This window comes from Centrocercus urophasianus, unplaced genomic scaffold (assembly GCF_019232065.1).
Source record: "Centrocercus urophasianus isolate 14NV4802_14NV808 unplaced genomic scaffold, USGS_Curo_1.0 seq_21, whole genome shotgun sequence".
NCBI classification, from domain to species: domain Eukaryota; kingdom Metazoa; phylum Chordata; class Aves; order Galliformes; family Phasianidae; genus Centrocercus; species Centrocercus urophasianus.
Window position 1 is genome coordinate 7,485,275 of NW_024884767.1, and position 20,632 is coordinate 7,505,906.

At 41.0% G+C, this 20,632-nt stretch overlaps 1 protein-coding gene across 1 annotated transcript in view; it reads left to right on the top strand.

The window, feature by feature from the left end:
• The first annotated feature begins 20,111 nt into the window (after positions 1–20,111).
• The window catches only part of FAM81B (family with sequence similarity 81 member B), a 17,097-nt gene continuing 16,576 nt past the window's right edge, over positions 20,112–20,632 (top strand). Inside the window, exon 1 of the mRNA XM_042822762.1 lies at positions 20,112–20,393. Within this exon, the coding sequence (XP_042678696.1) occupies positions 20,112–20,393 (282 nt within the window). The remainder of the gene's footprint in view (positions 20,394–20,632) is intronic.

Sequence of the window (20,632 nt, forward strand, 5' to 3'; positions counted from 1 at the left end):
TGCATGTTTTAATTAATGTAACACTTACTTCACATGGCTGCTGAGAATCTTAATTAATTCACTCTTTCAGAGGCAGGTGGAAAGCAATGAGTAATCACAAAATATTGCCAGCAATTATTTTGTCCAAAACTTGATGGCTCAACTATCAAGAAACTGGCAGCATTTTGTCAGAAATATTGAGTACACTGTTGTAAAAGGAGTCTATTCTGTGCATTAGTAAATTCACTGCTACAGAAATCATTCTGCAGCACATTTACACCTCTCCCACCCAAAACAGCACCTCAACACTCAGCTGAGATCAGCAGTACGTGTGGGGAAGGCTGGAGATTGGCTCACTGAATGCAGACAGGCTGTCACATGCTGAGAAAGCCCGTTGTCCACATCTGTCATCAGCACCACTCCACAGTTCTTGTATGAGTATTCACAAGGGATTATCTGCAAGTGCCACTTCCTTGCAGAGGCCTCCATGGTTTGCCACCCACCCGTACCTCCAGACTGCACAGCTCAGCTGGGTGTGGGTAGCAGGCAGGATGATTTCTGTTTGGACTAAGTCAAAATGACATTTCTCCTAGCTGAATTCAGGTCAACCTGCACTTCAGGGTTAAGCTAAGCTAGAGGACAGTATAAGAAGCAATTTTCTGGAGGAATTTCTGGTGATTTTTTCTGTGTCTTCTCTCTTCCTGCTGCTGCTGAAACCTTCTTAGACATCTTCAAGCATTCATCTGAATTAATATTATGATAAATGACATTTTAATGCAGGACCTATTTTCCCTTGTGAATATGCACAGCAGTGCTCACTATCTCACTAGATACAGAAAGATAACCATATTCAGTGTCTGTATAAATGTGTGGACCACTGCCTGACACCACGTGGCTTGCAGCAGAATACAGAAGCCATAAAAAGAGCAAGTCCAGCCCTAAACAAATCCCTTGTACAAACTATATAAATATAAAATGATGAAGAGTTGCAAAAACACTAAAATGCATTGTAAGTCATTTTGTTCCTGGAATAAATCAATGTTTGATTTGGGAAAAAAAAAAAAAAAAAGTTTATAATCATCATAGCTTTGGAAGTCACTATCAGGTAGAAAAAAATAAAGCACGTTTCTCTGTTGTATTTTGCATCAGGAATTAAGGTTCTTTCAGCTGTCCCAATGCTGCGTAGGTGAACAGAAAGGTCAGAACGGCACTGGTGAGCATACATCTGTCCTTTGTGGACAGCAAGGGAAATTTCTGTCTGCCTCTGGCTACATCTTTGTTTGACCTCATGAAAGAAACAGATGGAATAGCACACAAGAACAGCAACCTCCAAAAGTCTGGAGGAATCAACCACCGATTTCTCCATGCTTGAGGAAAATGTCTTCATGAGATGTTTGTTTAGTAGTGCCTTAACAAAGCATCAGAAAGAATTAGTAATAAACACATCCATCTGAATTCACTACACACACTTTACACAGCTCCTTTTCACTTTCATAAGCCAATGATCTATCAATGACAAGGACTTCAATGATCAAAGTAACGTAATGGAGGTATCCTGTCATTAGAATAATTAAATATTATTATCTTTACTACATATACTTTAGTATAATGGTGGTTTTTGTTTTGTTTTGTTTTGTTTTGTTTTATGATAGAGAAGATTAACTTACTCACTTATCTTCAGGATGTTTCGATTTCAATTAATTTCAATATCAGTTTAAGAAGACAAAGCCTTCTGAAGCAATAATTCTAAGGGCAGCAAAGCCTTGTAGGAGTCTCAGGGAAATATGAAACAATGCTTGTTAAGTGTCACTTTGTTCAGCTAAAAAAGTTAACTGTAAGTGGTATGGCAAGGTGAAATCCATGCACTCAGCAGCATCTACTAAAAGATTCAGTTATTTTCAAATTTTCAGGAAGGCTGGTATTTTGGATACCCATGTCTTACTCAAGTACTTTATTTTTCTGGAACAGGGAAGAGTTTAGCAGTCTCAGTCCTATTTCCATCCAACATCATGGCAATGGGTAAATTACCTTTTCTTTTGCAGCTTTCTCACATTGTTAGGGTCTAGGCAGTGCTTCTTGGTTTTTCTGTCTTTCATCTTTCTTTGTGCATTTTTTCATCCTGTCTCCTGTGCCAGTTTTCATCAATTTTGGTTTACTCTGTTGGCAACAAAACATTCCATATTTTTGATTGAAAAATATTTGAACCAAGTGTATTTTATTTCTGCTATAAACTCTAAGCCAAATTGTTTTCTCCAATTATTTGCAAGATTCTCAGAGCCAACTCCTGCTGTTTCTCCACAAATAAAAAATAAAAATTGTAACAGTTGTCCTGGAAGTCTTAAGACATTTCATAGGAACATGTCTACGTCTCATTCTTCCCTTCTGTGGACTTTTTCGTTACTCCAAGCTTTAAACTATGTTAATTGCTCTCTGACATGACTACCAAGAGTTATTCTGATTAGCATTTGTACTTCTACATACGAAATACTGAATTACTCAAATAAATTACACTGAGATAAATTTAAGTATTGATCAGAGATGGGAACCTGACTCAATCACTGTAAGCTACACATTTCTAAGCAGCATTCTAACAATAAAAAGTAAGGATGGAATCTTCAGTTGTTTAGGATTCAGAACAATCTTATAGTTGATTATTTATATTTTAGACTAGTGTCTTGATACCAGGAGATACAAGGAGATCCTCATGCAAACGTGAGCATGTCCCATCACTTGGGTTGGCTGGTGTAATCCCTCCTGGTCCAATCTGCTATTGTCTCCTGTGAGGACAGGTAGGTGGTGAAGAATTTGTTTATCTGAAAGAACAGAAAATCACTGTGCTGGGTTTGGTTTCATACTTTCCATTCAACTTTCCATATCTGAGAATGGGCTGAAACAACACATGATTTGGAACTGGAGACTGTAGAAAGGATGGCTTATTTTGAGTTGTGTGACCATTTCTGTTATAAGCTTTAACCATTTTGCTAAAATTTAGACTTCGAGGTGAGTGTGTTAACATCATACTCATTTAAACAGAGACTGATAAATCATTGCTAAAATTATACCGTGAGATCAAACTTGTATAACTGACAACAACAAAATTGCAGAATCACAGAATTGTTGAAGTTGGAAGGGAGCCTTAAAAGTCATACTTTACTACCCAGAACAGGGACACCTGCAACTCCATTAGATGCTCAGAGTTCCATCAAGTCTGACCTTGAATATCTCCAGGGACAGGGCATCCATCACCTCTGTGGGCAACCAGCACTAGTGCCTCATTACTCTTATTGTAAAAAAATCTCTTCCTTACACCCGATGAAATTTTTGGTTTGAAACCATTTCAAATAGTCAAATACTTCTTGTTTTTATCACAGCATGTTTAACAACCTTACTGTGTCATTAATATGAAAACACCCTTTTATTACTTCTTACATGGAGTATTCATATATTCATGATTGCTGATGATATGCAGATTAGTCTACTTTGAGGTCTCTTACAGCACTGTAGCAAATATGTCCTTCTCACTGCACGTATGTACTCACAGTGATAGCTACAATCCCTGTCCTTTTTGGATCAGCAGACATATTTTTTGTTTCAACAGCATTTGATCTTCTAATATGAAACACTTTCATCATCTTGTTGCAGAAACATATGAACCTAGGAAAATGCATTCATATCCATAAGATATCTGTAGTATAAGAGTCTATGCTACTGAAAGAGCATACTTAGAAAGACTCCAACAAAGGCAAAAAAAAAAAAAAAAAAGTGAGCGTATTTTGTTTTCTTTCTGCAAAAGGAATTTTCTTTCTCATTATCTTTATCTCAAATGGCAAACAGAAGATATCTGAATTGAAAGAAATAGTGTGGAAATTATTTTCCTGCCTATCTACAGCAGGCTTAACACTATTGCCTAGAAGTCAAAAGAAGACACAGGTTATCTAATGGCTTGACACATACCCCTATATGTATTTGCTCTTTTTTTGTTTTTTTAGATTGCCACATAAAATTGTTGAGCTATCTTTTAATAAATAACGTAGCATCAAAATAAAAGTGTTAAAAATAGAGGGACCCTTAACTAATTAGTTAGTAGTCTTGTATGTCTACAAAAAAAAATTCAACATTTGTGGCTCTACTCATTCTACCAAGAAATAGGTCTTGCTCACATTTCATATTGCCAAGGATAATTTACAAAACCTTCATAGTGACTGAAAGAAAGAGGAGAAAAATGTACACAGAGAAAGCAGAAGAAAATAAATTACTGATGTCTGCAAAAGGACACAGTCCCAATGAAGCTATGCAGGTATATATAAATAAATGGAAATGTATAAAGATATCTCCTTGACAATAACGTGTAAACTATCTGAGGCAACCTACCCCCCTTGGAGGAGTCAGGCAGGTGACCCAAGCACAGTTATGAAGTCAAGTTGCTTATATTGCTTACAAAGTGCACTTTAATCCTAGCAAAGACAAAAAGCATTAGAAGAATTTGATCTGCTTGTTACATTATACTGTGTGTAATGAAAGCTGGACTTTACCACATTTTATATGTGATGGTAGTATCTACATAATTTAATCATCAGATGAAATGGTTATATCTTTCCAAGAGTCTTTTGTAATAGAGCCTATTTAATTATTGCACTGTGTTAGGGGTGCTACTTTGTTTAATCTAACTCACTGAATTTAATAAATATTTCTGTAGTGCTCATCATTGGAAAATATTATCACCACATGTCCAGCAAACATAATTGAAGCTTCCTACTTCTCCTACTTATACAGACCTAATAATATCCTTCAGGTAACCATTCCTAAAATCTAAATGGAATAACAGTATAATCATTCAACAAACAAAAAATCATAAAACAATCCATCACTTGACCTATAATCTTATGCATGGGAATACTGTTATTATCTTTGTCCTGTAAAGGTTTTAGTGCTTAACACTTCACAATTTTGCATTTTAAAGTCCAAATATGTACACACACACACGAAATCTGCTATAGTATCATCTTTTCTACCTCTGACACGCTCCACTTTTGTATTCTTGTTATATGCATCTACATCTGCTTAGCTCAGCATGTTCAGTTATAATAAAATGTCTTTTGCTTAAAAAAGCAAGAATTGTCATGCTTTACCTTGAGACAAAAACAGCATTTATTTTAACTGCATTCAGTATGTGAAAAAAAAAAAAGCAGCTTCTTCCTTTGGAACCGTTGAAAGCTTGATGCTATTCAGATGCAAGTAGTACTTTTGATTTAAAAAATGAAAGGAACAATCTGAAAGATTTTGTAGCTCCAGCCCCTAACTGAAGGGATTGCAGTCTGTACTCCAGTGGTTCTCATGTGATTCTCTCTGATCTTTCCTCCTAAGGTTACTCCAGGGTCCTTACCACCACTGCTAGCACTGATGTTGATGGGTTCCTGCTGACAGTGGAAGCATGGGGCTGAAGCAGTTCACAGTCACTCACTGGGACACAGCCAGTTGCCACCAGCAGAGTCCTCTTCCCTTCTCCCCTCCCCTTCCCTCTCCCTCTCCTCTACAGAAATACAAAATGTGTAAGCCCAAGCAACTCTTTCAGAAGGATCTTCCCTGCTTCCACATAAACCCTGTCTAGACAAATTATGCTTTATTTTCTCACTGAGGGAACTCAGTGTATCCACATGCAGGGTGAGCAGCCCATCTGCTCGTCCCGATACTAAACATAGCCCTGAGGGGCTGTCTCAAGGAGTACATGGCTATTGTGCATGCTTTCTGGTCTTGGGAGCTGTCTGGGGTACAAAATATGTGGGAGCCCATCTGTCTGCACACATATCTTGTTGCATGCTCCATGACAATCACTCCTCATCTCAGTGCTAGGTTGAGAGAAAACAACGGCTGCTCTGCAGGAGGACTGTATGGGCAGACATGAGAAGCCCATTGCTCACATGCTCCCTAGGCTGACAGCAAATCAAACCTGTGGGCAGGCTGTGGGCAGGCCCACTAACCCACTGGCTGCTTGTCATATATCACTGCTATAAACAGTACTGCTGGGCTTCTATTGCCCTTTTGTTTCTTTCTATCCGCTGCGAAGAGGTGAGTCGAGGTATCCAGAGTTGCAACAAAGGATTGGTAGTAAGAGCTTTGTAAGATTTTAAATGCCATGTCACAAGCTACTTTTCTGCATCAGTCCCGTATCTATGGATCTCAACTTTTGCCTTTTTGAAGGTCAGCATGCATGGCTGGTCTGCAGGAAGCACAGGGAAATGCCTATCCAACCCACACTTCAGGTGCCAATCTGCCAATGGGTTTTGTCTCTACATTAAGATATCAAAGACTCTGCACCTTTGTCTTTTATCTTACCTGCTTCAGGATAGACTGATCTACATAATATCCAGATATTGATAGTTAACACTGAAGAATTTAAATATTTACGGATGTATATAAATTTAAATTAAATATTTGTTACAGTACATTCTGTGCCTTCTCGGGAGGGGCTATGAAAAATCTTTAGTAGAAGACTGTTTGTTTTTTTTTTCTGTTTTTACAAGATGGTGTTTTAGTAACAATATATTTTAACAACTAACAACAGCAGTATATTTACAGCTACTTACAAGTCAGTTAAGAGAGATAACACTTCATCTATATTTTCAATATAATTCACTGGCCTTTCAGTTTAATATTTTTGTGTTTGTAGATCAGCTAATACTTCTCAAGCTCATTCCCTGACCAGAATCGAAAAAACAACAGTTGTTGCCACATTTTGTAAATATGCTCAATGATTCTGTTATGTATTTAAAAAAAAAAAAAAAGATAGAAAGAAAGAAATCCCCTCCAGAAATCTTTTTGCCTAGTTTTCTCTGATTGGTGATTTTATTTTGTTGAAGCTTTGTTGTTTTGCTACCAAGATAGATTTTCTCAGGGCTGGTAATAAAGCTCATGAAAAGATAGGAAAAGAAAAAGGGAAAAAAACTCCACTTTCTACTTGTCTAAGAGGCAAAGAAATTAGATGTGCTAAGAAATCAAATGTGAGCCACTGATTGAAATTAGGAATTTCTATTCTTCTACCTACTTTAGAAGATGACTGCTCTAAGGGCCTTTCTCTTGTCAATCTTATCTCACTACTGACTGTTCTTATTATGCCCCTGCAGGGTGATGTTACTGTGAAGGGAACCTATATATGTATATGTGTATATATATATATATATATACATACATATGTATATTTCCTGTCTGAGAAATGTGTTAGCCTTCTATTAGCTGTCTAGGTGCACAAAAAGTCCATAAATGTGTATTGGAAAGTAATTTTAACACCTTGTAAACACCTAAAGTATGACATACTTTATTTATTTTAAATTGGTGATTAATTCAGCTTTCTGCCATATTTTCTGTTCAACAACTCCTACTGCAAGTTTTGGTACTCAGTGAATCTGAGTTTGTGATAACAGCTGACCTTCAGTTTTCTTGGTAAATTAGGCAATATCCACACCTCTAGGATGTTCCTTTCCTTCAGCAACACATAAAGAGCATGTGGAGCTCTCCTTCTGGACTTCTGGAAGGTTGTGTTTTGCATGAAGGAAAGGAGCTCCACGAGACAACATAGGACAAGTTTGAATCCAGGAATTGTAGGGGTTGGAAGGTCTGGAGATCACCAAGTCCAATCTCTTGCTAAAGAAGGTTCCCCACAGAAGGTTGCACAGGAAAGCATCTCGGAGGGCTTTGAATATTTCCAGAGAAAGAGACTCCACAGTCTCTCTAGGCAGCCTGTTCTGAGTTCTATCACCCTCACAGTAAAGACTTGTTTCCTCATGTTCAGATGGAAATTGATGTGTTCCAGATTGTGACTATTGCTGTCCTGTCACTGAGCACCACCAAAAAGAGCTTGGCCCTACCTACTACTCCATTAGATATTTATAAGCATTGATGAGATCCCCTCTCAGTTTTCTTTTCTCCAGACTGAGCAGCCCTAGATCTCTCAGCCTTTACTCATAGGGGAGCTGCAGAACTGCCTTGGCTGCCCTGCTGAAATCACCCAGCTGTTGCTGTATGATGCTTTTGAACGTCAAGAAAGGGTTTAAACTGATCTAAACTATTGCCAGTGTACAGGAATATTTCCTCAAGGGTCCTTGAGCTTCTTACATATTCAGATCTTGCTTTTGACATATGTTTGTAAAAAATCACAGTCACTTCCTATTTGCAAAAGCATCAACAAAAAGGAAGCGACTGTCGTTTTGCGTTTTGCATCCTGACACGATCAGTCCTGTTTTGCATCCTGCACATACGCACTGCATAACACAAGCAAAACACCAGATGATTTCACTGATACGTAGAGAGCTGCCAGATACAATTATCTGATCATTGTTGCTGAGATCTATTCCTATCTAACCCACCTCTACACTCCAGGAGATAGGCCATGTGCACAGCCCTGCCTTTGCACTTTGCATCTCTCTGCATTCCTTGCAAGCTCACCACACAGACTCCACACACTGCTTGAGCAGTGTGGTTTGGATGGGATATGCAGAAACAGCCCAGGCTCTCATCTCACCTCCTCCTTGGAACAGGTTTCCTAGAGACCACAGCAAACACAGTGCACCGGCAGCAGTAGCCAGCGCCGAGCCGGGACGGTGATCCTGCTGCCCTCCTGCTCCTGATGCAACATGCTACGAAGGCAAGTCTGTGTGCCTTTCACGTGAGAGATTTTGCCCACTGCCAAGAGATAGGACTTATGTGAGTTTAGAGGCAGGTGTGTCTGTGATTTACTTTCTGCTGGATTTATTGCAAAGTGGCTGCCAACTGCTAGGGAGGTTGGGTTTGCTGTTACCCTGGTTTCCTTGGCAATTTCTTTCTGGAGCTCTGGCTGTGCAGGTTTAACATACATGTTTAAAAAGAAAAAGGGAGAAGAAACTACCAATTTCAGGCTACAGTATTGTCTTTCAGTAGTGTTCAGGCCATGGCTTCCCTCAGACTTTCAGTCTTTCGGTGTACAGTTTGGTATGACTGCGTCACAAGAAGTCCCACTCTGAAGTTCTGTTAGTCTCTATGAATTTAAGGTCTGTTTTTTGAACTAGGAGGTTTATATGCTAAACTGCGCTTGCCTAAACATGTGCTGCCCATGTAGCACCAACTTCAGCTTCAGAATTCCTGAAGCCCTTTACCGCTGTTTTTCATATGGGAAAATGGAGATGATACCCTACAGATAGACACAGTATGTTGTTTATTTATTCAGATTTCTCATTCATAATCAGTTCTTATTTTTCAGCTGTAAAAGTTGTTACAGTATTGAAGACACTTTAGACATTTTTGGACCCAAATTGCTGTTTTTAACAACACTGACATAAGCATACTAACTTGGAGGAGGTTTTATTTGACACACTAAGAGTCAATTTTCCTCCTGGTAAACAAGATTTTTTGGCTATGTGTTTCAGTCCGAATACTCTCACTTGACATGCCTTGATTTGCCATGTTTATGCTAACAAAACCTTCCACAGCTTTTCTTTGAAGACCATAGTATCATGGAGTAATAGAGTTGAGTTGGAAGGGACACATAAAAGCCATCAAATTCAACTCCCCTGCACTAAATAGGGATACCTACAGCTCCATCAGGTCCTCAGGGCCCCATCCAGCATGACCTTGAATATCTCCAGGCAGGACATCCACTTCTCTGGGCAGTCTGGCCAGTTCCTCAATGCTCTGACTTCTTCCTTATATCCACTCTAAATCTCCCCCTTCTAGTTTAAACCCACTTCCCCTTGTCCTGTCATCACAGACACAGAAAGTGTCTGTGCCCTTCTTTTTTATGGCCCCCCGCTCTCAGATGATCTGAGCGCCTTTGCTTCTCCAAGCTGAACAGCCTCAGCTCTCTCAGTCTATCTTCATAGAAGAGATATTCCATCCTTTGTTTCATTTTTGTGGCTCCAAAAGGTCCACATCTCTCCTGTCTCTCCTGTACTGGGGACTCCGCACCTGGACATAGTGCTGCAGGTGATGTCTTACCAGTGCAGAGTAGAGGGGCAGGATCACCTCTCTCAGCCTGCTGGCCATGCTTCTTTTCATGCAGCCCAGGGTATAATTAGCTTTCTGGGCTTAAAGCAAACATGTCTGCTGGACTGGCAGCATAGGGAGCCAGGGACTCAGTTCTCATTTCCATGTCAGGCATGGCCCTGCAGCTGTGGCCATTGCTGCTAACATCCTCTTCATGGAGACTATTCAGCCAGAAAAGAGCAGAATCTTTGATCCTGGGCTTGAAATCAGACTTTTCTCTGGGAAATAGGCCCCAGTTCCCCTCCATGGTTCTGGCAGTTTTATTAAGTCACAGGAACATAAATGTATCTGAGCAGAGACAACATACTACTCTGAAAAATGTCTAAAATGGATTGAGGGCATCATTAAAGCCCACCAGAAGCTGCTGGATCTGTCACCTGAGCACCAGCCTTCTGCTGCACGCAGCAAAGGGTGAGCTTTGGGCTTCAGGCAGCAGTGGACAGAGCAGCAGCCATGACAAAAACGTTTCCTGGTACTCTATACAGATGAATGTTCAAGTCTGGACTCTAAATACACAGAACTTCTTGACTTCTCTCAGATTTGCTTTGCCTAGCCTTTTTGGTTATCCTTACTTGCACCTTCATTTTGAGAGGCTTTTTAAGCTTCAAACAGTAAGCTAGTGTTTATCTGTCTTTGCAAACAAGACTGAAGCTTCCCGAGTAAAAGGGGAAAAACTACTGCAATTACACAGTTTTGTGCAAGCTAAATCCATGAACTGTACAGTATAGCAGACTGGCTTCTCTCAAATTACTTTCTAATTTAAAGTGCTCTGTGACCATTTGATATGTCTGCTTTTACAGCATTATACATTTATGTCACCGGTTTGCTGTGGTGATAAGAATGTGAAGAAAATTGTATCACTAATCTTGAGATTTTGCACATGGTGGAAATGCAATAAAAGGTAAGGTTCCCGCTCCAGTTTTTGAGATTTGATCCCTTGTCAAAACACACACTGGGACCAATTGCTGAAGGTTGTGTCCTGTGTTTAGCTGCTGGAAGATTACTTGATGAAATATGTCGTATGGTAAGTCCAGCCAGATGAGAGCCCTCAGGGTTTTGCTACCTACAGAAGCTGAAGTAATCAAGCTAAGGGATGCACTGACGGCGCAGCCAAGGAGAAAAGGCTGGCTTGTCCTACCCTGACGCTCATGTCCCCAAACCACTATAATGTTGGTGTTTCCCATAACACTGAGTCTCCTGTTCAGCTTGCATGGTCATAACAGGAACCTCAGCTAACGTGCAGCTGCCCGCATGCCAGGAGTACAGCTTTTAGCTTAATGGCAGGTACTGCCGTTAGCACCAAAATGTGAGTGATTTTCCCAGAAAGTACTCATTAGTGCTTGTTTCCCCTGCTGTTAAATGGTGTGCTTGATGAGTACCAAATAACATACTCAACAAGTCTAAGCAGAGCTCTGTGAAGCATGCCAGATTAACTGCTTGCTTGGGTATGGGAAAAAGTAGCTCATGTTTCAACTTCATTTAAATAAAAATGCAGGAGACAGATCCTGGGCACAGCAGTGGTCTGATGGAACCATTTGCTGAACTCCTTAGATCTTTATCATTGCGTAAAAACTCCTTTTCAGCAGATGTTATCAAAGAATTGATAATGAGAGCATCAGGGTTATTTAATTAATGACAAGCAGTTAGGCAATGCTGACAAATAATATCTGTGGATATACTACAAAACCTTTATTATTGGCTTAAGCAAGGAACATGGCTGGGGTTAAATTCATCAAATACTTTCTACTTTACAACCATTTTCAGCTGCCTGTCCTTTGCCCACTGCTTTGCAGTCCATGTTCTGCCGCTTCTTCTGAAACAGTTTTGAGGAACAAGGTTTTGGCCTCCCACCCACCACTCAAAGCCCTTGTGATTACTGTGGTATGGTGTTGGATGGGCTCCTACAGGATTTCAGATCATCTTGTGTGACAGATCTACAGTCCAGAAAGCCATCAGCACATCTGTGTGCTTTACACAGATTATAAACCACATTGAGCTGCTACTTACAATGCTACATACCCCATTATTTTGCTGTACATTTTATTCTGTGGGGAGTTGTATACATGTCTGTTGTGTGTTGATTATTGAAGACACTATTCAACAGCTATGTAATTACATGCCTATTTTATAGTCTCATTTCTCTTCATGCAGAAGACTTAGTAATGATTTATTTGATCAACAGTAGCATTGAGGTAAGTGCTCTGCAGCATATAATATAAAAATCAGCTAATAATTCATGGGTTTTATAAATAAATAATACCTAAAAATAAACTACTTGACATATTTGACCTTGGCTTGTTTGTAGCTACAAAGGATAATAATTTCAGAGAAGTGTCCTTAAATTCAGTACCCTTGAACATACATCACTATTTACATCTGTATTCATATAGATACTAAGAGATGAGTCACATCACTGGCCATTTTATTTGGCAGATTGCTTAGAGAACAAGGTAAATAAATTGAACTCACCATCTTGCAAAACTCACTGAATCCCGAGTTAGAGTCTCTCCAGGGGTAACCTTGGCTGTTGGACCATAATTATGAAGTATGAGGCCATACTGCCTTGTGCAATGAGTCCCACTCCGCGTGGGAAGGAGTGCTGCTCAGTGTAGAAGAGCATTTGTGTCAGACAGCTGATTTCTGGGGCATCCTCTGCATGGCAGAAAACAGCAAATAGGAACTGAATGATTTGTGCAGATGTATTGTGAGACTGCAGCCCAGTAATGCATTTTCTCAGAACATTTACTGCTCCTCTGGAGTTCCACATTGAGGCTATGAATGGCAGCAGCTGCGCCACACTATTATGGCTGCATTGTTCTACAGATGGGCTTTGTTCTTCTGATGAAAGTGTGCTCCAAACCTCACTACTTCTTCCTGAGCTGCTCATGCTGGCTGCCTCCAGGCCCTATGCACTCTTGGATGGAAGCAGCTGGGAGAATTTTTCTGAAATAAGATCTTTATGACTCCTGTTATCTGGGCAGGGACTGACTTGGAAAGTTAGTTTGGAGATCTGTGGGGTGCATGAAGCTCCTGATTTCCTCTTGCTGAGCCATACATGTTTGCTGCCAGTCTCCAGTCACCCCACAAGCATACTGTGAGTGTGTTTCATAGACGATCAATATAATAATTCTTTTTAAATTTTGAGCTCCCAGATAGTCCAACTCCTGACTCTACACAGCATCACCCAAAATCAAACCCCATGCCTAAGAGTGGTGTCCAAACACTCCTTGAATTCCAGCACTGAGGCTCACTGCACTGTGCATCCCATTCCATGCCCACCACCCTCTGGTGCAGATCCTGTCCCTGACCCCCAGCTGCCCCTCCCCTAACACAGCTGCATGCTGTTCTCTTGGCCCCATCACTGTCATCAGAGATCAGTTATGGTTAGACCAAAATGCCCTCTCTTTGGCATGACATGACTTCTGCATATGAAATAACACAAGCCTATATCTCAACATTTCACTAGCTAGTGGAGATTAAGAACTCTTCTTAAGATTTTAGTACTTTTTTTTTTTCCCCTCTGCTTTTTCTTACTGGACAAAGCATGTAGCATTAAGCTATTAGCTTTAATGACTATTCAAGGTGAAGAGCAGGAGAATCTAACAGCTTGCCGGTTTTCCTACTCCTAAATGGGTTTGGAACTGCAAGCACAGAGAATGCTATAGGTCACTGCTGCTGATAGAAGAAAAGTAATTATATGTCCAACTTTGAGCTTTCATGTATAGACATATTTTCCCATGCTGAGGTAGGATATGTTTAGATTAAAGCTAGATTTAGAGCTAGCAGTGAACTAGTGAACTTTCAGATTTGTGTATATTGCAGCACTGCTGCATGTAATTTGTAATGTTACTCAGTAAATATCCGTGGGCTTTTTCAAGATCTCTGTTTAAAAAAAAAAAAAAAAGCCAACAACAAAAACTTCACATTCTAAACAGCCAAATTTTTTGTACGTTTCACATAGTTCTTAGAATTAGCCTTTGTTTTTTTTTATTTCAACAGAGCTTCTTGACTGTTAGAGAGGATGGAAAAATGTGCATCTGGATTCCTAGGAAGGAAGGATTCTCTTTGATGCTGCAGTGAAGGGCAGAGTGACCTATATCACTCCCAATAACTGAAAATTAACAGGATGGACGGTCAGTTGCAAATTGCTGATCAGTTATTACTGAAATTCCTGCTTGGATACTGATTTCCAAAAGCCAAACAAAATAAGTGACTTAGGAAATACTCAAATTAATGATCTCAGTCATGCAACAGCTCCTTCTGTACAGGAGCTATTTTACATCTGTGAGGAACAACTTTGCTTTCTCAGCCCTGCTCTGATTCAACCAGTAAGCATTATGCTGCAGTTGATTTCTGGCATTGCACAGGCATGCTGGGGGCAGACATGCTGCTGAGGTCTCTAAGCCAGGAATGGTGGCACTTTCCTGGAACAACACACAAGAGGTGGATTTTTCTCTTAGATCATGGTTGTATTATTTTCTCCAAAGTCCCTGTTGGCCAGAAAAAGTCCATATTCTCTCCAAGCCACAGCCCCTCAAAGTGTGAAAGGAATGAGGATTTATTTGCTTCCAACAAGAACATTGCAGGTTCATATAATTTGAAGATGCACATTGATTACTCACAGCCATGAAGTGCCATCATGCTAGATTACTCTTCTTTTGCAAAACTGAGGAAATGACTTTGAATAAAAGCAAACTGATTAACTGCCCTTGATGTCACATTTTACACATTCTTTCTCCGAATTTTTGTGATGTTTTCTTACTGTCTCTTTAACCCTGCATACTACATGTTTAAGTCTGGTTTCCCTAAGTTAGAATTGCAGCTTTGCTTTTGGAAAATTCTGTTAGGAAATGTTCAGTGTCTCAATGATGGAACAAGGATTTTATACTATTGGTGAAATACCTTCCTTTATTATTTTTTAAAGTTTTATCGTTCTCTGGAGTAACAAAAATAAACAAAGATAATCAGAAAATACAACATCTGGAGGCATTTTCATTACTTGCCTTAGAGACATGTACTTTCTGGAACATGTTCAGAGGAGGAGCACAAAAATGGTTGGAGAGATGGAACTGTGAGGGTCCCTCAGGCTGAGGTAGCTGGGGCTGTTTGGTCTGGAGAAGAGAAGGCTGTGCGGAGACCTGAGAGTGGCCTTTCAGTATCTGAAGGGGGACTGTAAGAAAGAAGGGGACATTCTTATGCAGGATCTGTTGTGATAGAATAGGGGGAAATGGGTTCAAACTAAAAGAGGGGAGATTTAGACTGGGTATAAGCAAGGTTTTTTCAGTTCTGCTGGTGAGGCACTGGCACAGGTTTCTCAGAGAGGCAATGGATGCCCTGTACCTGAGACATCAAAGGGCAGGCTGGACGGGGCTCTGAGCACCTGATCTAGAAGTTCATTGCAGGGGGTTGGACTAGATGACCTCTAATGGTCCCTTCCAACTGAAGGAACTCTACATGACTCTGTGATTTGAATTTTTCCTTGCTGATGTGCAGTGTTTCCCTACAAGTGCCTCCGCACTGCAGTTAACCTGATTCCACAGAACAATGAAGTGTGTGAGGCTGTTCCACTTCTCCCTCTTTGTTCATTTTATGATTTTTGAATTCCTCAGGCACTTCAGATAGATCTTCTGGAGTCTTAGAGTTCAGAGGTTTGATTTTCCTGCAGATTTCAAGAGAATCAGTAGCCATGTAGAGCTAAAGTTAAATGCTACTTCTGGTTTTGGTGTGAAGAAAGGGTCATTTATTTTTCTTTATTTTATTATGTATTTTATTCTATTTTGGTCTCCTGAGCAGCAGTAAGCAGGAGCACAAAAACTTGCCATCTGTGCAAGTGGCAATGGGGTTTTACATCTGGGTAATGGCAGGAGAGGGAAGCTTCACAGGGGATGGTGGAGCTGGAGGCAAGGATGGAGGCTTGTGAAAGATGGCAGGAAATGTGGAAAGGAATAGGGGTTACTTCAGTGTGTGTGTGTGACACCTGGCTTTGGGAAGCCTGTTCACAGGGCAGCTTTTTGAGTGGACTTCTACCAGAAGTTAGAGCATGGCCTCCAACAGCCTGTGGCAAAACAATGGTATGCCCTGGTTTTCTCTCTCCCAAAGAGAGAAGACTCTTTGCACGGGGACTACATATATATCTATATCTCTCAGTGATGCTCATCAAAGGCAGAGGAGAGGCTGGAGTTGTGATATGGGGTTGCTTTAATCCTTCTTCTCAATGCAAGGAGAGCAGCAGGACACAGGGCACCTCTCCTATCACTTTCTGCTCCTGTTACTCCTCAGGCCCAGTCTAACTCAACTGGTTCTGTGTCCCCACTTAGTTCCCTTCTTTCCTTTGAACATTCATTCCGTGGGTTCTGGGTTGAGGATGTCCTCTGACACAGACAGTTCCCTGTGGCTTTTCAGGCTTGCAGGAACACACAGTACAACACACTGTTCAGAGCTCATCCAGGATCAGGGAGCTCTTAATCAGTTGTCTTTCAGTGTTTCCTCACAGCATCTCTGCTGGCTTCTTCAGGCCTTTAGCCTGTAAGCAATTCACCTATAGATGAGAGCATTGCAAATCATAGAATCACAGAATCATAGAATGGCTTGGTTGGAAGGGACCTCAAGGATCATCAAGCACCAAACCCTCTGGGCCACTGACCTCCAAATTTAATACTAGACATGCCTACCCAGGGCCCCATACAACCTGGCCTTGAGCACCTCTAGGGACAGGGCATCCCCAACCTCTCTGGGCAGCCTGTTCCAGCACCTCACCACACTCAGAGTAAAGAACTTCCCCCTGATATCCAAGCTAAATCTTCCCTCTTTCAACATAAAACAATTTCCCCTTGTCCTGTCATTATCTACCCTTGTAAAGAATTGACTCCCTCCTGTCTGTAGCTCCCTTTAAGCACTGAAAGGCTGCAATGAGGTCACCCTGTAGTCTTCTCTTCTCCAAGCTGAACAAGCCCAGCATCCTCAGCCTACATATGCTGCAAAGCATATGATTTGGCTCTGAGTTCCACAGGAGATAGCTCAGCCTACAGAAAGCATCCCAGTCTGTGCAGGAGCAATGGTGGTAGTGCTTGTAAGGTAAGAAAACTGAAAGTCCTGGCTTCTCCTCCCAATGGTTAATTATGGTTGATAATAATAAATGACATACTCAGACCTTGCAAGGTTAGTTTGCAGCATGCACACATGCAGCTTTTCTGAGGGAGGTCATTAACAAATCCAAGTGTCTTGGACTTCTTAACTCTATTTTCATTCTACAGAAGCAAAATAAAAGCAAAGCTAATGTTTTAAATTTAAATTAAAAGGCCAACTAGGTTTGTAGCAGAAGTTGATTTAATAATGGATCTAAATCTTTGGCAAATCTGCCCAAATGGACAGAGAACTGAGAGTATTTTATTGCTCTCATGCGTACAAGCATTCAAAATGATGCAAAGTGACAGATTATAATCAAAGTCCCGTAACAAGGAGGAAGATATTTATGGAAGATCACGTGAATTTTCCATCCCATGCTTCCAGATGCTGGCACTGAGAGATCACTCAAAGCTGTTGACAGCTTCCTTGGGGTGGGGCAGCTGGTGCTCCTAGGTCATTGATAGTAATGGCCCAAATCCCTCATCATTTGGGTGCTGCTGTGACAGGCATCCTCAGGCCTCTCACGAGGCACCTGGGACATTGACTGTGGCAGCAAGACTTCTCATTAGCTTGTTGGCTCACCACTATTTTTCAAGAGATTTCTTTCTCTTTCATTCACTGCCTCCTCAGCTCTTCCCCTCATGCTGGTCTGGAACCCACTGGAAGCAAGTCTGACACGCTGACTTGATGATAAGAGCAATTTAGCCAATAAGCAAAAACCAAAAAGGGACAATATTCCACTGTATAAACAAGTGTAGTTAACCCAAGAATGCCTAGTAGGCACAATGGCCATCTTAAAGTATGCAAAAAACGCAAAAATGGGACCAGGAGACTGAGAGCAAGGAAAGGAGCAAATGAATGAGCAAGAAAGAAGGGAGAAACAGCAAGGCCCTTCCTTTGTGACCACAGCAGTCACTGAACCAGCTCAGCAACCTGTGCAGGGAGGGCTGTGCACACCCAGTTGTATACCAGCTCGTTGTACCTGGTCCCTATTGGTTCTGTGGTACAATTCTGTTTGGAGATTTAATTGGAATTTCATTTGTAAACTGCAAGAATGGGAGTTCTTCTCATATGAGTATGACTTGTCTGTAGCAGGCTAGGTTCAGGAAACACGAGCCTAGACAAATATTAAGCTGTGAGTCACAGCAGCAAGCGGGCTGGTTTGCCCTTGCACAGCAGGGAAGTCAGGATGCAGTGGATGAAGAGATCCAGCAGAACTGCAAGAAAAGCCAGACCACACACAGACAAGCACTTACCCAGGAGTGTGCGTGTAAGCTGCATTAAGCTGAATGTGGAACTATGACTGGCAAAGAAGCTGAAATTCAACATGCTCTGTCTAAGGGGAATTCCCTGGGACTCCTCAGCAGGAAAACATCTGCAAGTCAGACAAGAAGAAAAAGAGCCTTAGGGGACTGGAGCTTCAGGGATCACACATTAAAGCCTTTAGCAGCTCCTGCTTGGGCTCAAATCAGATTACTGCAATTTCTTGGTGGGTTACTTTACAGCAGCTGAGCCGTTATGCACAAAGCTGGTTCTTTGCATGTTCTTAAGCAAAAAACCCCTGCAACTTAGACTTATTTTAGGCTCCATATATGCTAGAGGCTGCAATCATGCGCATGTCATAACCAGACCCTGAGCCTGACTCTTGAGATTAGCCTTGGAGGGTCAGCTGCTCATCAATAGGCTTCACTGAACTTACATTCTCACACAGTTATTGACCAACAGAACATTCTCTTTTTCCTTTTCCTTTCTCTATGGTGTTTTTTTAACAAATGTGATGCTTTTGAAAATTGCCTAAGCACACAAAACTTCAATTTGGTTTTTAGAGCTCTTACCAAGACGGTACATAAATAATTGTTCAGATCTTATTGGTGCTTCAGGGCTGCCAAAGGTAATTTTTATTTTAAAGTTCGAATTGCACAGACAAATGTAAAGCCACTCCTGGTGCATGCAGACATAAGCCAGCTGCAGAATGTTATTACAGTCACCCATATGGCTGTAAAATTTATTGCAGAGTATCCTTGGGCACATTTCAATCATTAAACTGTCATCTTTGCATTTTGTGCATTGATTGAGTATGGCAGCTGAATTCTCCTCTCCTTTCTTTTCAAAAATTATTTTTACATTTAAGCTTTTATTTATAGCAGTCTAAGAGCTGCCAGTCAGAGAAAACATGGAGCTGTAGAATCATATCCTGAATTGGAAGGGATCCATAAGGTACATAAAAACCAACTCTTTGCACCACCCAGGACCCCCCAAGGTAAAATTTAGTTTATCTGTTGATCCTAGACCTGGTAGCACTCCAAATGCCTGTTTCGCTAAGATATTGCAGCGTAGGAGTGCAACAAGGCAAATACATTCTAGGATGTCTTTATTGTTGCTGAATAAGATGCATGGTTTGATTCTGAAAAGGCTGAATATTTTTATTCATTGCTAGGCTACAAATGTTAAATAAATTGATATCAGGATATTTCATACAGCATTGAAAGCATAAATATGACATATAGGTTAAATTAAGAAAAAAAAAAAAAGAAAAAAAGAATTTTGGGATAACACAGAAACTTGAGGTTCTACAGAAATTAAATTTCTCTCTGCCTTTTTAGTCAGAAGTAGCTCAAAATTCCAGTTTTCTTCAAGCTCCAGATTGTTCCTGTCTAAATTAAGTTTTGTTCTGTACCTGCCAATTTCAGTTCTGTGCAACATCTTTCCTCTTTCCCTTCCTTCTATATTTATGTGCAGTTGCACTGGTTATATTCAAGTCTGGGATGGTTGTAAGAAAACCATTAGTTTTGCAAATTTCTTCCCAGTTGGTAGGTGTAAGTAATGCGAAGGGAAACCGAACATGAGCACTGCTGTGTGTGGCTGCTGGAACTCTGGCAGCTAAGGGCTGTGACCACAAAAGATCACAGAAAATGTTCACAGAAAAGAACCTTTTCCTAGGAGCCAGCCTGACCTCCCCTGACATAGCTCCATGCAATTCCCTTGGTTTTCTTTCCATGGTTGCCACAACACCAGGGGTTTTGGCTGTTCGCAGGAGAGACCCATCCCCTGCTCCTGGTCCTGGAGACAAGGCACATCTGCTGGAGGGGTGGCTTTCCAGCCAGGAGAGGACCACAGCCTTCCTCCTCCATCAGGCCTTCCGAATCAAGAATGACATTGTCTCCTACCTCCAGGAAACTACAGGCTTTCAGCACAGAGAGACTGCTGCTCGGCAACTACTGCAGAACCATATACAGACCATAATAGGCATAGTTGAAAAGCTCAGCCAGGACATTCAGGTAAGAAATGGCAACGGCAATTTCCCCCTATCACAGCACTAGCCCATGATCAACTCAACATTTGTGTGGTTCTTGGGGTAGAAAAGTCCTTATAATGAGCAGTATATTTTAGGTAAATTCTGATATTCTTATGTAGTGGCACTTGCAATTCCTTGTGAAAAAAGAAGGGAAGAGAGCAGGGAAAGAGAAAGAGAAAGGGAAAGGGAAAGGGAAAGGGAAAGGGAAAGGGAAAGGGAAAG